At 39.6% G+C, this 22,354-nt stretch overlaps 2 protein-coding genes across 2 annotated transcripts; both read left to right on the top strand.

Annotated features, from left to right (window-relative positions):
• The first annotated feature begins 36 nt into the window (after window positions 1–36).
• Window positions 37–2,600, top strand: LOC308125234 (uncharacterized protein). Its single transcript, XM_080488853.1, has 2 exons — window positions 37–536; window positions 1,208–2,600. The coding sequence occupies exons 1-2, from the start codon at window positions 95–97 to the stop codon at window positions 1,945–1,947; spliced, it is 1,182 nt and encodes a 393-aa protein (XP_080344979.1). The 5' UTR covers window positions 37–94; the 3' UTR covers window positions 1,948–2,600.
• Window positions 2,601–16,547: 13,947 nt separating this feature from the next.
• On the top strand, window positions 16,548–19,916 carry LOC308124924 (uncharacterized protein). Its single transcript, XM_080488318.1, has 5 exons — window positions 16,548–17,016; window positions 18,646–18,742; window positions 18,892–18,924; window positions 19,052–19,105; window positions 19,192–19,916. Exons 1-5 carry the CDS (start codon window positions 16,891–16,893, stop codon window positions 19,224–19,226), a joined length of 345 nt encoding a protein of 114 aa, XP_080344444.1. The 5' UTR covers window positions 16,548–16,890; the 3' UTR covers window positions 19,227–19,916.
• Window positions 19,917–22,354: the final 2,438 nt, after the last annotated feature.

Genomic DNA, 22,354 nt, shown 5'->3' on the forward strand with positions numbered 1-22,354 from the left:
GAGGCACATAGAAGTAGAACAAAGAGGCTTATTGATGAGCGGAGGGGAAAGAGGAAGTGGACATGCGGGCTTTCTGGATGGAGGGCTGGAGAGAATGCACTGGGGAGGAAAAGAGACGAGAGGATGGGACGAAATGTTTGGAGGCAAAGGGGAGAACGGACTTGGACCAGATGCTGGAACGGAAAAGAAACGTGAAGATGGAGGAGAAAAGAGAGAGGAAGGAGGTGAAGAAGAAGAAAGTGAGATGAAACCTGAAGGAGTGCAGAGAAATAAAAAGAAGGAGGATGAAGGTGGAGGAAGGGAGTGGGGGCCGCACAGAGGTCACGCAGCGGAGTTCGACATGAGAGAGTGCCGCTGCACACATTACGCCGTCTCCTCCGGCCTGCTGTCGGCCATGATGATTCTGTCCAACCTCTACTTCCTGATTCCTCTCTGCATCCTGGGACTGATGTACAGCCTGATCGGACGGATGCTGTGTCTGCGTCCAAAGAGCAGCCGGAGGGATCAGAGTCACCGGCACACCAACAAAATGCTGGGTGAGGAAAAACACTCGCAATAGATATTTTATAATAGAAACCAGTGTTGTATTAGTGCAGCAATACAGTTGTCAGATCTGCTCACTCACTTGATTCAAATGCAGTCATGTGACCTGAGCTGTTCCATCTACTAGAACTGTAACGGTAGCTCCCTGGTGACCTCTGGTGGTCGTAGTTATTATGACAGCAGCAATGTAGACTGTGCGCGTCAAAGTCTAGGGTGTTAAGTATTAAAGTAAAGCCAAGACTTTTGGTGTGGTTGTGGGACTTTCAGCTTGGAAATTTAAAAGGGAAATTATTAACGTGACAACAAGGATTAGATAAGTTCTGCAGATAAATTAAAAACTATATAGTAACTTCGTTGGTCGCCCAATTTTTGTTGGCGACGGAAATAAAGAAACATTTTGATGAAATGATGCATAAAAAGTAAATATCATGTATAGACTTTTTTCACTCAAAGATATTTTTGCTTTTTTTCTAAGCTACAATAAGTTTAGTCTATTGCAGAGATCATGATTAGGATGAATATGTAGATGCAGAAATGCCTTCACTTTAAATGAAATCCATTCTCGCTCTAGGAAGCAACAAGTACCCCATGCGATAGTATTTGAATGTATTCTTCCCAATTGCAGTTTTTTCCAACATCTTCAGGAATATGTTTTTCCCTGCAGGAGTGATCGTGTTGGCGTTTGTCCTGTGCTGGCTTCCCTTCCACGTTGGTCGGACCATCTTCTCACTCTCCATGGGCGGCGGCGTTGACGAACAGGAACCGTACTCGGACTTGAACCCACAGCTCGACGTCGACCCGCTCTCCGATGACGTTGCCTCGGCCTTCATCCGCTCGGAGTCGAGCCTTTCTGCAACGTCTGCAACCTTCGGCCAGATTGGAAAGATCCCAACGGAAACTCTCTCAGGCGGACATGAAGCTCTGACTGACAGTTGTTCAAGGACTGAAGTGAAAATGAGCACATACATCGATCCTCCTCATCAGAAACATCCAAACTCCAGCACACGCGGTTCTCAACTTGAAGCAAAACCACAAGCGGAAACTCACGACTCCTCTTTGCCCAAAGATCAAATCGGGTCGCCTGGTTTCATAAACTCTGATGACATACCTGCTACAAACACATACGCCGCAACACCCGCCAACCCGCATCACAACGCCACGGGCTTCAACGACACGTACCGGCACCCCGGCACGCACTCCTACTTCCTGTACTATCTGTCCCAGTACTTCAATCTGGTCTCGTCTGTCCTCTTCTACCTCAGCGCCGCCGTCAACCCGCTACTTTACAACCTGATGTCCTCCAGATACCGGCACGCCGTGCACAGCCTCGTGCGCCCGCACGCTCACAGGCAGCGCCACCGCCTGCGCACGATCTCCACGCAGTACTCCACCACCATGTTGTGAGGAGAAGAACCAAACGAGAGGACGCCTGTAGGGTGGGAGCTTCACGCCAGTGTTGACCAGGAATGTGACTCAATGTTCAGGAATCCAAAGAGAATATATTTGGATTTATGAGCACACAGCTTCAGCTGCGCATCTTCCAATGAATTGTAAACACTGAGCCGGGTCCAGTTCACATTCAACTTCAGTTTGATGAAACACTGGTATAAGAGCTTTATGAATAGCATCGACTCAGTTTTCCCTTCATGCTCGGTCCTGTAGGAACCATCAGTTCACATGTCCCCTCTAATGTTAAGGCTCAGATCAAGAGTGTCAAACATATTCAACTTCACGGGAAACATACAGTCACATTTCATCTTAAGTGGGCCGGACAGGTAATATAGTGCCATAAGAACGTTTAAATTTGACTTTATTCTGTCGTCGTGCAGAGTATATGTGATGAAACGTCTATATTTTTTTGCAAAAACCAAACAATTACTACCAAAAAGTACTATAATCTGGCGACTTCTATTAAACATTTATGTTTTCTTGGTCATTTTTACACTTTAAATTCTTGATTAAACGTTCATGTCGGCTGGTTTTGACACTGATTTACTGTATTCATGCAGCTTTTTATTCTATACAAATTGTTAAAAAATTTTTAATGTTTAATATGCAAAAAAAAAAAAAAAAAAACTAAACTTTTACAGAATAACAATGCAGGCAAGAAAGCTGTTCAAGAATTCAGTTCATACGGTGGCCTGAATTTTCTACAATGAAAATCTAAATTCCATATAAAATAAGAACATTTAAAAGCAGATTTATGAGATTTTTATTTTAGTCAATTTTACCTTTTTACCTCTTACCTTTTCTCTTTAAGGAATCTCTTGGAAAATTGGTGTTTCTAGGAGGTAACAGGCTTTGTTTGCTGCTCCAGGTTGACTTAAGAGAAGCTTTTCATCGTTTCCAGGGATCAGGGAGACAACAAGGCACAGCTGACAACAATCAGGGAATCGGAAACAGTGAAAGTCCACATGAAACCAGAAGTAATAAGTAAAACCATAACAAGCCGAAACAGTGCACACAAACCAAAATACTAAAAATCACAACACATTCACGCCGAGAATATATTGTATAATTTTCCTGCTGGGTTTTCAGGAGTGTTTGGACGCTGTGGTGGAACGCCGTTGGATTTTGCAAAGTTCCTCCAACATATTCTAGGTTCCTTTTCATTTTCAGGGTAACAAAGAAGCAGAAACAGTTCAAAAGACCAGCACAGAGTACAGTACCGGTACACTGGACGAGGGAAAACGTTCTGCAGATACTCTTGAGGCATAAACTGCGTGCAAAACAGTGGGAAACCTTCACTTATTTTTACTTGCAATGCGGCTTTGTACAATGCAATGTATAAATATTAGTGTAAAGACATATCTATTGTACAAAGAGAATATAAGATTCTTCTTTAACTGATACGTCATTAACTAGAACACAAAGGTATACAGGGTAAAAAATATGTGTTACAGGTTTTGGGTCACATATTCAATGTTATATAAAGAAGAAATGTTTGTAATAAATGTTGGTTCAGCAGCAAATAATAGTTTGAAGTATTATTACTATATCATCTTGTCATGAATTTCCTGATGTAGTCGTTCTCTTCCTGGACAGCAGCAGTGAGCAAGAAAACAAGGCTGGTGTCAAATTACAGAACTTGATGCAAGTTAAGACACTAATAGCCATACACTAGTCAAACATGAGAAGTTGGATTATTTTGGGCCCATGTGTATTCGATTTTAAGATAATAGAGAGGAAGCATTCAATTGTTTACTTAGGTGTTTGTTTTGTTTTTTAATATTGTCCATTTATATCATAGATTGTGCTTAAATTGACTAAATCAAGCCTATTTGAAATTTACTATCAACTAAGATAGAAATGATATGCGAGAAGAAGTTTTGAGATTATGAACAGAGAGAAACATGGAAAGTGTAGTTTATGCGTCCGATACCGAAATAGAGATTTATTGCTCATGCTTTCTGAAAAATAAAGCTTTTTTTTTTTTTTTATCAATAATGAGCTTTCTGGGTAAATACTCAAATTATAGTTTTAATATTTTCATATTCTTGTGTAACCTGAAGCTGCTATGTAAACTGAATTTCCCCATGTGGGATGAATAAAATCCTTTCTTGCATAGGCTGTATATAATGAGTCCACAGATATTAGTAGATAATATAATCTTTGGTAAAAACGAACGTGGCTTGTACTAAACAAACAAACAGTATACAGTTTAACATTGACCTTTACAGTACTTGCAACAGAGATCGTATTGACACAGCAATCACTTTCTCTAAGTCCACAGACGCACAGACACACATGAAGCCACACAGCCAAACGACCCACGGCTGTCTTTGTGATTCATGTAGTTTAATACAGTCTGACGTGTTTAGGTGTAATATGTGTCTATCACGTCGCATGTTCTGATGCGTCAGATACAAACGTCTTCATCTGATCCCTCTTCGCCTCGGAGACTGACGTCGTTTTGAGTCGGTCTGCCAGCGGGAAAACGCTCCAACATCGATTTCATGAAGTTTGCTGAGCCGGCTGGCCTCGGCCTGAAGGGACAATTGATTAGATTGTATTGGTGATCCAGGACATTTCTGCCATAAGAGATCAACTCTTTTGTTTTAAGGAGCACTCACATTTGAAATAAAGATATCCAATTGTAAGAGAAATGACAAAAATGCATGAAATTATCACTTCAAGCCATTGCCCCCCCCCCTCATTTCTGATGCATTCCACATTTTATAGTTTGAGACATCCGTCCATCCATCTGAAAATTTAGAGTCACCATCTCACCTCAAATTCACATTTTTGGAGGAAACTGGAGTGTGTGGAAAAATCCCATGTGTGTACATGAGGACTCGAACCGGTTTTATTCTCACTGTGAGGCGAGCATGTAAGCAACGACACCAACAAATCCGATAAAGGCATTAACTCAAACCCATTATAAGAAGGAAGACTGCTTCTATATCATTAGATATTTGTAAAAATATTAAGTGAGAAAATACTGTTGTTGCCTTGAATTTTCAATTAAAAGCTGCACTTGTACTTTGAAAACAACAAAGCCAGAGTCTAGAACATGTGAACAGTAAATCAGAATAAATTTGTTCAGAATGTGTGAGATCGTCTCCACCGATAGATGGCGCTTCAATCCAAACAGCCAAAGATGTGCAACAACACTTTTTTTTTTTTTTTTTTTTTTTCCTTTTCTCCTCCTCTTTATGCTCTGCATTCCCGAGCCACACAATGCACACAGGCACACATGTACCCTCTAGTCATATTTACCTATAAATATTAATGGCCTCGCTGATTTGCAGCTGCGCAAATAAAAAAAAAGCTACGGCGGTGTGTGTTCAGCCCTGCAGATGAATGCTGATAAGGCCACAGTCGTATGCGTTCAACCCACAAAAGTGTCCAAGCTAAACATCCTGTATTAATTATAAAGCAACTGATCAATTAAAACGGGAAGTTCAAGCTAATTTATAAATTCATAAAGATATGGGAGCTTTGAGAGGATCACAATGTGAACCTGCTCTTTTCCTGTTAAATGTCAAAGAGGATATAATTCCTGGAAGTTTTAATTTATGCATGGAAAATAAATAGTTTCTACACATTTTAAAGACCAAGTTGTAGGATTGAGTTTTGAAGCCACCCGGAATCTTTATAATGTACATTTATGTAAAGTTTCTGAACTTATAAAATTATTATTTGCAGATAAGCGGTGAGGATTTACAGCAACTTATGGATTTAATAACATCAGAGGTAAAGAAATTATATTATGGTTTGATGACATTAAATTTGCATTAAACAAAAATAATGATTTGGGGGGAAAAATAGAATAGATCATCATGTAGATTTACAGACAGAGGGCGTAGATAGGGAAAGGGTGAATCAGAACTACTTGATTAGTAATAATCGATGACAAAATCCATTGGAAACCTCAAATAAAACACATGAATCATGTCGAAAACAAACTCCTGAAGCATCTCGGCCCTGGCCAAAGCTAAAGATCTGTTAGATAAGAAATCACTTCCAATTCTTTACAATTCACTGGTGCGTCTTTATTTAACTTATGAAGTGGAGGTATGGGGAAACACTCATTACAAAGACTCATTATTCTACGAAAAAGAGCAGTAAGAATCGTACACAAGGTAGAGTTGTTAGTTTTTATCACACCAATTTTACTGTTCTCACGGCCAAAAACTTTAAATTCACTGACCTTATCAAGTTCTAAACTATCCAAATACTGTTTAAAGCAAGGAATACTTACTGTCGCAATGTGATTGGTGGATGGGCTCTGAACTGTTAATATTTGTTATTTGGGTGCTGGGATATAATAACTGACGTAAAATAAGAAAAAAAACTGAAAAAGAACGTGACTTGTAATGATAAAGATGTAAAGGGGGAGTTTAAAAAAAGTTATGCTTCTTCCTGCCCCCTTTTCAAACATGGAAAGCACATAAAGTAAAATTATGTGATTTCTGGATTACTCATTTGGATGTTTGTCTTTTTTTATTTAGTTTGTTTGTCTTTTGTACATGTTTGGAAATAATAAATAAATAAGTTAGTTTTATATGTTGTGCACTGTCTCATTGAAAGCGTCTCCTTTTGGCGGCGTGACGGTTTTTTAATCCATCAAAAGTGGACAAATGCACTTTAAACTGTTAAATTCTCATGTAACATTATAACTGTGACTCCTTTTGGATCAGTGCACAGCTTCTAATGGGTTAATATTACATAAATATATAGAAATGAAGCATTTTTTTCGCCAAAGCATAACTTGGCAAATAACTATGGGGGAAACTGTTTAACGTGATAAATTAACTAAACTACTGGTGCAGACTAGAGTGTCAAACATAATGCCGGTCGGCAAAAACTGCCCTGCAAGAGGCTCCGATCCGGCCCAACAAACCAAGAAGACACAGATCTTTTAACACTCTTCTTCACTCTGCACCAAAACAAAGAAAAACTAGTTTAAATTAAAAGCTATTATGGCGCAATTTCACCAGTCCGGCCCACTAAAGATGAAATTGGGCTGAATGTGGCCCCTCAACTATCAACTTTCCAGTTTCCTCCACATCAGTACTGACCTGTTATTTACAAGTGAGGCCAATTACTGTATATCTGTGTGACTGTTAGGACAAAACAATGAGCGTGGGAAAATGATCTGGAATAAAATACGAACTTTCTTGACCCGTGTCGTCATTGTTTGGAAAAGTTGTTGGTAGAGCAACAATGCTGCTGTGACTCCAAGCAAAACCCTGAGAAGCTGAAAAGAGAAATGCAGGTAATTACTGGTTTATTTACCCTCTGCCTCTTGTTTTTTTTTTGTTTTGTTTTTGTGCAGAAAAGAACACAGACTCTGAGCAGTATGAGGTCAATTAGCCAAAACAAAGCAACGCCGCTGAGGTGATACCAAATCATGATACAAGGAGGAAATTAGCAGCATGTATCTCTTCCCCCTGACACCAATTCAATAAGCGTCTTAATACTTTTCACAGGGACGGAGCCAGTGATTCAGTAGGATTAATACCTACTTCAGCTGTGCGGGGAGGCAAATTCTGTACATGCCGGAGACACACACTTTAAGCTTGAACATGTCCACCAGTAACATGTTAGACACACACTTCTTTCTCGCTCCTGTTTCCTACGGCAGCATCGCTGCAGCAAATGATTGAGCAATCTAATTATAAAGTGCAGGAAAAGCACACAGTCATGTTTACGACGGGTATTCATTACCTCTGGTGGCTCTTCTCAGGAGGAGGGATTTCAGCAGAGACCTGTAACGTATGGTGCAAATTAATGCAATATGGATTCCGTGCTTCCAGGCTGGAAAAATACCAGGAGCAAGAGAGGGTTTTTGGTTTTTTTTCTTTTCTTTTTTCTACTATATTGCCTTAAAGCTAAATTCTGTGGCGACGCCGGCTTTTATGCATCTGTTGAGTGTGTGAATGCGTTTCTGAAAAAGCAAGAATGTTGAAAGGTCACCAGGATCACCGTCTAAAACAGGGATCTGCAGCCTCTAGTGGCTCCCGGAATATTTCACTGAATTATAATCATTTGGTCTTGTTTCTATTTTATGCACGCACACAAAACCATGCAATGCTTCAAGCAGTTCTTTTTCTTTTGAGAAGCAACAAGTAATATTTGCCAGCGCGGTGTTTGCTGACAAAGCGGATCAAATAAACGCGACAGGCAAGGCTAATTCTTTCATTTCGCTTAAATTCTTTGTCTTCTTTTGAGGTGGAAAAGCTAAAAACGCTTGAATGAGGAATACTAATCATGATTTGTTGCTGTGGTTTTAAGATATTTTCATAAAAACTGAGGAACAAACAGTCAGTGAAGAATTGATTTACTAGTTTTGAGTTTATTTGAATAAATATGCTTGGAATGACAGTGTCCCCTTTTATCTAAAAGGTATTTCTCTCTTATTTCAAGAAAATTTTATTATCTTACTGCAGATAATTCCACTTGTTTATAGTCTGAATCCTCTCAAAACAACAGTTCATTACATTCAGACAGTTCTTATCTGCATTTTAGATCAATCAATCTTGTCACTCTAATCTGATGTCGTCTGAATAACCATTTATCCTCTGCTCAGTTGGGACATTGAAAACTGGTCTTTATTCTTACAGCTCTTCACACAAGCTTTCTTCGGTACACTTCGGTTGATTTTCACTCCTTACTCGCGCTGCAGTCAGCGGTGATGTCAGTTTTCGGGTAGGAAACACGTTTTTCCTGGAAAACTCGACTGGTTCAATAAATTACTGCAGAGTCAAGGACCTTTAGACGGGAAGATTTGAGGTCAGTCATTTAATTAAAAGACGACCCGTTCATTACGCGGCGCGCAGCCGTCTGACGTCTGATAAAGAGTTGAACTTTATTTTAGCGAGTTTTTCACGCCGTCATTGATGAGAATGTAAAAATTAAACAGAAAGGAAATCTGATTATTACGACCTGGAGGTGACGGGCCGAAAAACAAAACAAAACAACAACACATCAGGCCATCCTATATAAATGCCTCCCTTGTTTGTTACTGCCTATGCTGGTTTCATGCCCCTTGCCACTTTGGATTTTGCATTTGCAATATCTGCCGTTCTGATTGAAGGGCAAAAACAAAGAGAGACACAGAAAAGCGGGATGAGGTCAGGAGAGAAGAAGAGAGAGGTGAGGCGACTCCGATCGGACAAATAAAAAGCTGATTGGATGTGCGGTCAGCGGCATGGCGGGAAGCTGCCACTTGTCACCCTCAATTCTGGGCCTCGGTGTTGTGACTCATCGACGGGGCGGCTGCACAAACACTTCTGTCTTCAGAGCTGATCTGAAGAATAAGTGAAGGAGACGCTGAGAGAAGCCATACATCTGGTGGACTGTGCTGGGACATAGAAGCCTGCCGGCATCTTTAACTATTGCCCGATACGTTATGAACATTAGCAACGGGAGAACACGGACATCCAGATGGACGGACGACCAAGTTGGATTGTTATTACAGTGACTGTCGACTATAAAACCAAGTCCCAGGAGTTCATGGACTGGGAGTCATGACAGTCTGGAGGAAACATTGTCATTGTCCAGCTACTGAGCATGTGCAGAACAACGATTTACTACTGCCGTGATGCGCAGTAGCAGTGTTTCACAGAAGTTGCGCTTCACCCCTACCGTTTCCATGGAGACAGAGTTGGAGCGTTTCAAAAAGTAATGTCTTCATTGGCTATCACGTAAATGTACACACAAAAGCAGCAAAAGTTTTCCGTTTTCACGTAAAAGTGTCAAAAGTCTAAAAGAAGGCATCTGTTTTGAAAATGTTCTCTTATAAACTTGAACTCTTGCACTTAAACCTTGAAGCAGGAAAGACTTCAGTGTCTGACTTGTCGTCATAACACAATATTTTATCTGAAAACATTATTTCTGCTTTGCTCTGACTCTTTCTTTGTGACGTCTTTTTGCTATAGCTTTTGTGTATTTAACTCAAAAGCAGTGACATCAAGGTAAAAACTCTCATCCGATAGTTAATCCCCGCTCACACTAAATGATCTCAGCAGGCTGTTTTGCGTCATGAAAATAAATGATGGATATTCTGCTTTTGTTCCATCACTGGGTGCAGCAGACGTTTCCCCATGTCAACACCTTCCAGCAGGAGTTAATCAGTGTTGGATTTTTGTTGACAGCAGGCGGTGTCACGTTAGCGTTATCCCCCTTCAACTATTACGGCATGAAATGTCTTGATTATGATTAAAACGCATAATGAAACACTTTCAGACTAATGGCCTGCTGATATGTTATTGCGACTAATAGATATATGCTCATCACCGGGTTTGCCTTCTTCTCTCAGCTTTAAACTGATTCCAGAAAACATGTGGTTCATTTCTGTTGAAATCAGTGACTTCCAGAGCGATAACTCCCACGTTGTTTGCCAAAAACTGCCCCCGGCTCATTTAACACATTCAGACTGAGCTTTTGGTTTTTTTCTTTTGTCACAATTGCAGCATAATAACAGACATAGAGAAGGACAGGAAGCGGTAAAACAAGAATTCAGAAGCTTTGTCTCTTAGAAGAGTAGGGAAATTATACTAAACAAAAATTGCCTCAAATATATAGAAAGCTCCTCCATGTACATTCAGTATAACTTAAGCTGGTAAAAGACGTGCGCTAAAACCTGCAAGTCTTTGCTGATTTACCGTCTGGGAATCCTGACTTCAAATCACGACTTTTAGAAGGGCAGCAAATTTGATCTTTCCCAAGACGAACCTTTCAGCTTGGAGCACACTCACGCGCTGAACCATCTTCAACGTCACAGAATCCTATATGAAACCCTTTCAAACCCGGAGGTGCAGAGAAATGATGGAAACATCAATATGTTAGCGCTCGAAGTCGATGCATCAACACTTCCATGAGCTCAGGTATGAAAACAGGGAGGTGATGCAGGTCTAATCCAGCGGCGTCCACACTATGGACCTCAGGTTGAATGCTGCAGGGGCGATATGGCTAAAATCACCATAAACAGCTTAAAAAAATAAGAGAAATACCAAAAGAAAAAAGCTTGAAAATGAGGGAAACACATGCACAACTACTTGAAATAGAGTCGAAACAATTGAAGAAATTTAAATTGTGATAAGAAGACGGTTAAAACACTAAGATCAGGTCCAAAAACAGCAGAAAATATTTTTAAATGTTCCACATCCTTAATGGAAATTGAAACTTTTTGATAGCAAATCTTTGGTAGTAAAAAACAAAATTATACTTGAAACTTTTTAAGCCGCCTCATTTCAAAGGTAAACTTGTTATGTGGCTCCACTCCATTGATTTGGTTTTTCATTTGATTTGGTGGAAAACAAATGATGGTGGTCTGGAAGTGCAAAACACTCCAAACTTCAGAAAACACTACCAAATCCACAAAAACACAACAAACTTCAGAAAACACTACCAAATCCACAAAACACTACTAAGAGGAGAAAACACTACAAAATCAAGAAAACAATTCAAAATTCAGAAAAGAATTTGGTAGTGTTTTCTCTATTTTGTAGTGTTTTTGTGGATTTGGTAGCGTTTTGCACTTCCAGGCCACCATAGAGAAACGACCTTGGCCATAAAGTTTGCAGGCTGCTGGTGCAGACAGAAGAAACTCCGCTGCTACTGAAAGATTGCCAACAACTGATTCACAATGATTATTCTATAGAAACACCATTAGTTTTTCATAAAGCCAGTCAATATATTCTAAATTCAGTTCCACATTCTGTGACGTGTTCAATATGAACATTTCCATGATTCCGTCCTCTGGTCATCATGCTACAGTGGATAAACATAACTGGGTTAATGACTTGGGGACGTTGTCCTGTGAAGCATGCGGCGGTCCGCCGTCACATCCAGGCGGGCGGTCGTTGGTATTCAGGACGGCGTGGGCGTCTGATGGACAGATAACCATGAAGAGAAGAACAAAAGGGACATTCCATTTTTCTTTGTGGTGATTTGACACGAGAAGTCACACGTCACGTGTTGATTTGTGAGCTTCAGACGGAGTCGACAGAAATCCGCTCCCCTTTTGATTGGGCTACAGCCCCCATAATTAATGCTAAGGAAAGCAAATCAGCTTGTGACAATATTTACTGTAGAGGCGTGCATGTGACAGTATATTGGACGTACGACAAGCATTCAGCAGGATGTTCTGGCCCATTAAACAAATCAGCAGCAGCAGAGGAACAAACTCGGCAGGCGTTCGAGAACAGACCGATTCCCACTAAAGGAAACGGCAGTGAGAGCTGACCAAACATTTAGTGATATTCAATAGAAGCTCTTATGTGAAAATACTTCCTAACTTTCTGGGTAAATTGATTGTGAGTGCGAAAGTGATGTAGACTGGTTAACCAGCTTGCTGGCATTACTCTGATGCACCAACAACATGTTCATCTATTATCATTATTTTTTTTTTTTGCTTTTTCTCAAAATAACTCAGTAACTAAACTTCAAAACATTTTGTTTTTTAGCAATTTACCAGCAGATTTATAAGTAGAAACTTCATTGACACCAGTACAACGAGATTAAAAAGTGCCAACCCATCAGTGCATCATAAAATCAATAAAAGTACAACAACAAGCTAGAATGTGTAACGTGAAAAAGAATTGATAGTTTTGATGTCAGAAAGCCTGAACCGAACACACGTCGTCCAATCTCAAGTCAAATATCAATATTTCTTTGCACAATCATGAATCACAGCAGCTTTTAACCAAGGTTTCCTTTTATATATATATTTTTTCGTTTTTTATTGAAAAGCCACTGATTAGTCCCTTTTGAGAAGCGACAGGACAAAACAGTGAGAGACTCAGACACTTCAGCCAGATTCATTTAAAGAAGATAAAAGAAGTGATGAAATGGATCGACTACAAAACTGTTTAACAATGAGTACTAACAATGATTGGTTGGGGGGGGGGGGGGGGGGGGGGGGGGGGGTCAGGTCATGACCCTGAATGTGAATGAATAAATCATGTTGCATGTTGATGACTCTCAGGATGTTTGTGCTTTTGTTTTGACGGGGGCTGTGACTTGGTGGACGATGTTACCTGTGTCTATATGGATTTCCTATATGGTTTCAGTTAAACTACCCGACGCTAATTGGTGAGAAATGTCCGATCTGGAAATGGAAGAGGAAGTCTTATAATTCCGCTCCGACGTTGAATACGATCGCCTCCAAAACACGAAGCTGCTGTCGGTTGTTTCCAGTCCGCCGTTACCACGGGGGACGATCAGCGCAGTAACAACAGTCATGATTTTTAATATTTGGTGAATTATGTCTGGATATAAAACCCCACAGAGGAGCTACTGCGGCAATCCGTGCTTAAATCGAAATGAATAAATTGGTGCCTCGGAGGCTGCGCTGCTGCAGACTGTAAGTTGTTGACGTTGCCTCAAGGCTCCACAGATCAGGATCCGTCAAGGTGTTGATTATCAGACAGCACGACATCCTCTGAATTAGCATTGTGAGGTGGGACTTGCATGGATTCAACAGGGGACTGATGCAATATTGGTTTTCATGTTGTGTGTGTTTGGCGTGTCCGTACAAACTGGCTTTTATAACCGTTCATCAAACGATTAATGTATTTGACATTAAAAAAAAAATTTGCTTTTTTTATGACACATTAGGCTCATTGAGTGTGAATTACAAGGTACCATTGTGTTTTAGTTCAACATAAGTGCAACAGGTGATCGATCTTTCATGGCAACAGCGTTTCCTGATGGACTTCAGCAGGAAAACACAAGAATGGTTGAAAAAAAACAAAAAACTTGTTTATCAGATGTTTTCCTTCTCAGGAGAATCAAGCATCTGTAGGATGTGCTGCATCAGTAGCGCCTTCGAGGCCCCGTTCACACCACAAAATATTGTGAAAACGCATGGTTTTTACGTTTTCGTTTCAGAAGGTGGAGTCTTTATGTAGGGTTGTTTTTGTTATGAAACCACACAGAGGACAATTTGCTATAAACATTAACAAAGGCAAGTGAATGGATTCATATGGACGAAGTTGGATTATTACAGCATTACAACTATAAAAGTACCAAGTCCCAGACAACCCAGATAAAGTTAAATCCACAATCTATCTTAAAATATAGAAAAGACAAGGCGGATGAAATGCACCCATGTTGGAGTTTGGGGGCTTATTTTGTGGAATATTCTGAAATTACTGCATTTTCTTTTTTAGCTGTGGGCAAATGCATCAGTGTTTCCTCGGCCTAAAGAGGTTCTAAAGGAAGCACTGAGCCTCCTTTCCTTAGTTTATTGAGAATTCGAACGTTCCTTATCATGGCCGCCACTTTAACACTTGCCGGGGGTTTAAGGAGAAGTGGATAGGAAAGGAGATAGGAGGGACTATTCGGATGCACCCTGGGTTTTCCCAGCAGAATATGTACTGGGAGTCATGTCACTCTGGTGTCCGCCATTGTTGTTATTGGCCATCTACTGAGCGATTCACTATCACCTTGGTGCGCATGTGCAGGAGCAGTGTTTTCTAAAAGTTGCATTTTCAGGGGCTACGAGTGCCGTTGTCGTGTAAACGGACGCTCAGAATGCAACGAAAGTTCTGCATCATTAAAAGAGTGCCCCGGCGTTCACTTCCCAAAGGGGAACCAACATTGCAGGTGGTCTTAATATTGTGGCCGTCGATCCGAAACACTTGAAGTACAAAGACGAGACGGCATCGAGCGATCGGCTCGCCGCGGGATCAGCGGAGGACCGACTTTCATCTCGGTGGACACTTGAATTCTGGCATCATCCACCTGACATACAGTATGCACACAGAGCTTCTGCGTTTGTTTAATGAGGTTCCAATAAAGCCGAGTGTGTGTCACTTATTCTCAAACCAACAATGTCGTCCAGGTTTAATTTCCTCCACGCCTCCGACCCCGTGTTCCAAAGACATCGGGGAGTTTTAACGTCTTTTTAGGATTTCACAAAAGACCCACTTGTGATCCTAAAGTTCGCACCGATTGATCGCTGGACAGCCGTTTGTATGTAGATACACAGAGCATCAAGTGTTTGTAATACCAGTAACTGAAAAAAAACTACTTTAAAAATAAAAGCACCATCATATAAATACTGCACATGTTATGTGTAATCTTAGGTTTAACTTTGTATTCCTCATTTTCTTGCTTTTTGCTTTATTTCTAACAATCTGAACCTAGAATGGGACGTTGCTTGAAAAGCACTTTTACAGCTATGTAATTAATAAAAAAAAAATTAAAATTAATTCCATGTTATATTGTTCATCATGGTTTCAGCAGTTATTGGCAAAGACAGATGATGGCGAGATGGAGAGACAGCAGGCGAGGCAGAACCCAGATTGAAATTCCCGGCAATGATATAGATCCACGAAGAGAAAATACAGCTGAAGGATTGACTTCAACCAAAACAAAAGAATTTACACAAGCATTTAATTAATTAATTAATAATTAGCAAGAGTTCTAAGCCACACCAGCTCACCCTGACTTTAAGGCAGGGGTGTCAAACATAAGGCCCGTGGCCCAAAACCGGCACACAAGAGGCCCCAATCTGGCCCAACAAATTCCCACGCAAACTGACAAAAATGCAAAAAAAAATTTTTTTTGTCTCTGATGGTGATTTTGTGAAAACTGGCAAAAGGCTGTTAAAAGTTATAGAATTTTTTGGGGGGAGTATTTCAGAAACTTTTGCACCACACAGTGTCTTTAAAATTGGCTTCATGTTGGGGTTGCAGTAATTTTCGATACCAATTGTGAAACATTGAGGAAAAACAGATTTTTAAAGTTAAAATTTAAATGTTATCATGGAACTATTTTATCTATCCGGCCAGAGTTTGACACCCCTGGTTTATAGGACTGATGAGGGGAGAAAAAAAAATCTGACGTTTAATTTGAAACTACTTCAAAGGATTTGTTCTGTGACTTCAAAGAATGAAAGAAGGAAACCGAATAAAATCCATTTTCTATACCGCTTTATTTCTATTTCACCGCACTTAAGCACAACTTTTAATCAAGTTACAAGAGGAATACTGCAGCGCTTTTACTTTGCCTGACGCAATTTCCTCTCCCAAAATGAGCTGTTTACGTCCAGTCGCGGATCCCCAAAAGTTTGTTAACCTAGTTTCTTGTTTGTGTCCTCGGACTGATTCAGAGTTCTTGACAAAAGCTGTTGCTGCAGTGATTATTTAAAGTATAAAGTCATCATGCTACTGCACCGCCCACATTCAGAGAGTCACACAGGCAGAGTGTGAATTCATCACGGCCACTGAAAATCTAATTGCGCTTGCAGGAGGTGACACAAAGCCATAAAGATGACGCAAAACATGGCCGCCCGCTCAGGTCAGGGGGAAGATACTCTATGACATACAGTGTATGTCTTCAATTTGCAGGCTGAACATCAAAACAGGCACAAATCAGAATGACAAGTTGTTGTTTTTTTTTTTTTTTTATCCCCCCCCCCCCCCGCCAGCATTAGAAAAATCCAGGCTTTTCCTCAAAGTGTCAGCTGTGGACAAACCAAACGTTTCCACCATGCGGTGTCGTCAAACTAAAAAGGAAACCAAGCAACACATCCGTCCTCCGCAGATTGGTCTTTTGACTTTACACAAGGTGAAGTTTTTGCTCATTGTCTCAGCACATGAGTCAGACGTTGAAAACAAACAAACAAAAAAAAAAAAAGAAGCTGTGGCCTTCAGGATAGCTGGAGGAAGAGGGGAGGAGCCATCAGAGGGGCTTTATAAGAGGGAACAGAGACCCTCTCTCCAAGTGCAGGAAAGTCCTTTTCTTTAACGGTGGAGAGTGAAATCAACTGATCCTGCATGCGTCCGGATCACGGGAGTCTATCTTGACGATCTGCAGTCAGCTTTTTTTTTGTTTGTTTTTGGTGGTTTTTTTTCCTGTTTTTTTTTTTTTTAAATTATTATTTGCACGATGGAGGCAGTGAAGTTTGCAGCTGTGCTGTTCGCGGTGGTGTTCGTGCAGGTGTTCGGCGCGCTGGGGAGTCCGCTGGCAGGCGACCAGGAGAACGGAGACGTCTGGACGGTGGACAACTGGCAGGTGAAGACGAAGGAGGGGGAAACTAACCAGCTTGCAATTACTTGCAAAGATGGAGGGTGTAATAATAAGTTTAATTGTCTTGTATCCAGCATTTCTCCAGGGTTTATTGTGAAAACTTTGTTGTTTCTTTGATGGGTTTAACATTTCAGCACCTCGGAGAGCGACACCCAGTCAATTACTGGATTAATGCAATAAGTACAATTTGATTTGCGCGCGATCATAAAAATGTTCAAATGTATAAATGTTGTCTGTGGCTATAAATATACATTCTGAAAAAAATGTACCATATAAATTGAAATTATTACAATTTATATAGAATATTTTTTTTTTCTAGTCATGGAAAGAAAATATGTATACATGTCAAAACTAAATTTCACGTTGAATTGAAGTTTTCTTTTTCACACAAATGTTTATGTTGTATACAGGGCATGTATACCATGGCATTTATTTGTAAGTGTGAGATTTTCACGATTCAATATATTTATTATGTGCAGAAATATAGACATTTACACTGCACAATGAAAAGCTTACGTTGCTGGTCCACCCAACTTATAATTAACTAAAAGAAAATAAAGAGAAGGAACAGAGTATGCACAGATAAATAGGCCACTAATTATAAAATAAATAAAGATAAGACATAGTATAAAGGAAAACAGCAGCAAGGAAGTGTTAAGGTGAATCAAGATGAAAATTTCCTCCATTTAAAATGCTATTTTATAATTCAAAAAATGTATTATTAATATATATTATAATATATATATATATAATCGTGGCCAAGATGAACAATTGAACGACAAAAATGATCAGAAAACTTAAATATTCTTGAGGATAGAAAGCATACAGACTTATTGTGTGTGGACAGTTGTATAAATACTTTATTTTAGCCAAACAGTTTATAAATGAGGTCGTGTCGTGTTTAAAAGAGCTGCACGTGCTAAAACTTGACGTCTGAACCTGCGCAAAGCGATGTCAGTTCGCACGAACATGAACTGCGTCATCTGGGGGCGAAAAAAGTTTGCGTGTATCAGAGATTTGGTTTAATTCTCCACACAAACGAGTAAAAGACGTGGCATTCTTGCAGTGGGCCTGACATGCCTGGACAGCTCAGATCGAGGAGTGTGAAGCATCTTTTACTCCCTTCGAGCGAAATAGTGAATCTCAGATGAACTTCTTCGAAATCCCTTAAAAAATAATCGAAATCAGACACTAATTAATCTGTCTTCTTTGGTTTCTGGGTGATGCAAAAGTGATTTATAATTACATTTATTAAGGAATGTCTTATCTGGGTAACATCAAGACGCTTTAAAAGGATTTTCTAGGTTTTAAATTGTTGAATATTCAGATTAAAGGGATAACAAGGGGACATATCAAAGTAAATGGCTTTTAGTTTTTAATATTCTGTCTCCCGGTATACAAGGGAACTGTGTCATTTTGAGCCTATAATTTGCTGTAATTCTTGCTGATTTCTGGCAGCCCACCACAACCCCGAGCAGCTGGTTAAGTGCTGTTCAGTTTCATCACCTGACAGCTCGTTTACATGAAGGATAACCCGCCGCACTCCATCCTGCAGCCCACTAACACAATCACATCCCTCGTTTATGTGTGTGTGTGTGTGTGTGTTGTGTTCAGGGTTACCCGCTGGAGAGAGGACTCAGCATCCGCCTGGCAGACCTCATCAAGCGGTCCAAGGCGCAACAGTTCCACGGCCTGATGGGGAGAAGCTCAGGTAAACAAGCACATAAACACCGTTGTACTTAATGCGAGGGGGCGGAACTGAATAGATTCTTTTGAAGCATGTCACGCTCCAAAATATGAGTCACGATGCCACGGAAACTCCGCTGGGTTTGTAGTTTGACAGCGACTTCTGTCTTGCAGGTGCGTCTCTGCCTGTGAGACTGGGAAGGAAAAGTGAGTTTCATCACAACTTTATGAAGATTTTATTGTCTGGCTGCTGCTCTTTGCTCTTTATGATGCCAGTTCTTTTTTTTTTTTTTTGTTGCCCCTCGTAAAAAGATCTTTTTTCTCTTTGTATCAGGAAATAAAGGAGAAATGTTTGTTGGACTCATGGGCCGGAGGAGTTTAGCAGAAGGTAAATGGGAAACCGGTGCAACAATTCAAAGATGAATTTTTTATTTTCTTCTGTTTTTATGAATGTTGTGTTCTCTTTGTTTACAGACGAGGAGGAAGAGTGGACAACCGACTCTTACTGATGACAAAAAACTGGAATACAAGGAAACGTCACCTTAAACACGAAAACGATGCCCCATTTTAATTCTAAAGTCTGATTCAGTCTCACATTGTTGATCAACGGGACCTTGAGAATGACACTGAGACCACAGCACTTTGTGTTGCTATTTTTCTTTGTATGAAAAGTGCTCTCTCAACAAAATAAAGTTTGATTTGATTTGAAAGGTCCGATCACCCGTTGCAACGACTCGAAACGATGCAAATCAAATTCCCTCCCCATCCACGCCTATAATCTATGTTGTCATATTCAGAATGACCTACATGTAAGCCTCTTGTATTTCAATGGAGTCTGCTGATTTCATGCCAAATGCATTAAAGATCATCCCATTAACTCGGCGTGTTTTCTTTCTGCATGTATTCAAAGTCACTATTTGCAACAGTTGTTTATAAGTATATTCATATTTCTTTCCTACACGGGTTAATTTTGAGGAAATGGACTTTAAGGGGGTTTACTTTAAGACTGAAATAAAAAAGAACACATAAATCATTATTTTCCACATATTGTAGTACACTGTGCCTGCTTGTATTTGTAGTTTTTTGCTGATTTCATCAAATCATATACACAGAATTACAGAAAAATGCTGAATCAGATGATGAATTAACCAACGTTTCTGTAAACATCTTGAAAATAACAAAAAATAATGTGTTTTCTGGAATCAAGTTGCGTCTTTATTTTGGTTCCACTGCTGGAGAATGATCACAAAACAACCACAATAAGTGACTGTTTCCTCCATAACTTCATCTTTCAATATCTAGTAGTTTCTCTTTATCGTACTGACATGTTTGACTGAGAAGTTCATGTTACACATATGTGACCTGCTGGAGATTCTTTGGAAGGTTCTGAGGAAGTCCTGGGGACAAACCTGATTGCTCGTCGTTCTATTGTTTCTGCTTTCTGGTACTGTTATTGAAACTTTACAAATATCATGATCATGGTCTTGGATTATGAGAAATATACACGTCAAATTATGTCAGTGGCAAGAAGATAGCAGTAAAACTTATTCACAATCTGATTAGCATGACTGGAGGATTCTGAAAACAGAGAAATGTCATTTCTAAAAACATTAATTCATATCTTTTATCATCTTAGAATTTTTTGTTCTGTTCTGGCACCAGAGCCCCAATTCAATACCAGCTGACATTAAGGAAAAGGGAAGGGTGGGTGTGTGTGTGCGCACACACACACACACACACACACACACACACACACAAACACACACACACACACACACACACACACACACACACACACACACACACACACACACACACACACACACACACACACACACACACACACACACGACTAATTAACTAGAATTCTTCAGCTCTCACAGGGTAAAATATTGTAATTTTTAAATAATCCTGTACGTCGACACCATAACATTGAAAACACGATCTCCAGCTGAAAAATGTCAAGAAGCTCTGATGTTACACAAAGCTGCAGATTTCAGTCAGAACGCAAAAAAGTTAAGAACATTTCAGAAGTTGGATTAAAGAAAATGCAGTATTTAGAAAAAAAAATCACCTCATCCTCCAGCAGTTTTCCCTTCATGCCTCTCTGTTCTTGCTCACTTGATTTGAATCAGGTGTGTGGGGGGCGGAGTGTTTAAACATGAAGAACAGCACCTGAAGTCTTCCTAGATTATATATATATATATAACATCAATGCCAGAAACTGCTACTTAAATATAAAAAAACTACAATATCAATCCAAAGACGACAACATGAATATCAAACTGTGCCATAAATGCAAAAATACTACAATATAAATGCCACAACTACAAGTAAAGGCAAAAAATGTAACACAAAAGCAAGAACTTCAACATAAATACCAAAAACTATAATATAGATGCAAAAAACTACCATATAAATGCAAAAACTACAGCATAAATCCAAAAACTAGAACATGAATATGACAAAACTGCATTATGAATACCAAAAACTACAATATAATTCCTAAAACTACAAGATGAATATCAAAAACTACACCATAAATACCAAAAACGGTGCCATAAATACAAAAAAACTACAATATAAATGCAAAAACTGCTACTTAAATATAAAAAAAATACAATATCAATCCAAAGACGACATGAATATCAAAAACTACAAAATAAATACCAAAAACTGTGCCATAAATACCAAAAAAACTACAATATAAATGCAAAAACTGAAACACCGTTGCCAAAAACTAAAACACCCCCCCACACACACACACACTTTTTTTAAATCACAAATGCTAAAGCTACAAAACAAGCTCCACCTACAACACCAATCAGAAAGCTTCAATATATATATATAAAAAAAAAAAAGATTTTGGGTCGTGGAAATGTTGTGTTTTGTTTACATGAAGACTCCAACAAAAAAGAAGCAACAAATGTTTATCTACTAACCAGAACTCGTCGATTCTGAATGAATCTACTTTGATGAAAATCATAAAACACATGTTGAACAGTGCAAAGTTTGTTTGTTTTTAACAGCAATTTATCCAATTCACACATTTTAAGCAAGAAATGGTGAAATACTTGAGACTGTGGTCCGACTGCTGCATTTCTCGCCGTTCTGAAACAATAAACACGTCAGCCGCTTGTTTCACTGTTTTCATTTATTGAACAAGAAGGTGAGGAGGCGAGTACAAAAAGCATGACCGAGCTACATATCGATGCCACGCTACTTCAGTGTGTGTGTGTGTGTGTGTGTGTGTGTACAGGTAGCACTACTACAACAGCTTGCTGGTGACTGATGAGCGGTGAGGAGAAGTGACTGTGAAGCTGCTCGTCTATAGCTGCCATTGGCACAGAAAACAGAAAAACAGGTTTAGATCCTTTTTTTTAAATAAGGAAATTGATCAATTCTCCACACGCGCCGGCTTTTCTCACCAAGGAAATTCGACATTCAGGTCTTTTTTGTTTTTAAACTCTCTGTGTCTGTTTTATATCACAAAAAGAGACTAAAGCCCAAGCCTGATGTTTCTCACTTGTCATTATGAATCACCATCTTCTGGTTAAAAAAAAAAAAAAAGAAGAAAGAAGCCAATACTCAACAACAAAAGAGACTGTTTATATGTGGAACATCATGATCAGGAGTG

Source organism: Lipophrys pholis, assembly GCF_963383615.2.
Source record: "Lipophrys pholis genome assembly, chromosome: 19".
NCBI classification, from domain to species: Eukaryota; Metazoa; Chordata; class Actinopteri; order Blenniiformes; family Blenniidae; genus Lipophrys; species Lipophrys pholis.

What these genes read in the sequence shown, in the direction of transcription:
- LOC308125234 (XM_080488853.1), top strand. Translation starts at nt 95, where the DNA reads ATGCACTGGGGAGGAAAAGAGACGAGAGGATGGGACGAAATGTTTGGA. An exon ending in GCACACCAACAAAATGCTGG is followed by an intron (nt 537 to 1,207) that starts GTGAGGAAAAAC and finishes TTTTCCCTGCAG; the next exon opens with GAGTGATCGTGTTGGCGTTT.
- LOC308124924 (XM_080488318.1), top strand. Translation starts at nt 16,891, where the DNA reads ATGGAGGCAGTGAAGTTTGCAGCTGTGCTGTTCGCGGTGGTGTTCGTG. An exon ending in GGACGGTGGACAACTGGCAG is followed by an intron (nt 17,017 to 18,645) that starts GTGAAGACGAAG and finishes TGTTGTGTTCAG; the next exon opens with GGTTACCCGCTGGAGAGAGG. An exon ending in CCGGAGGAGTTTAGCAGAAG is followed by an intron (nt 19,106 to 19,191) that starts GTAAATGGGAAA and finishes CTTTGTTTACAG; the next exon opens with ACGAGGAGGAAGAGTGGACA.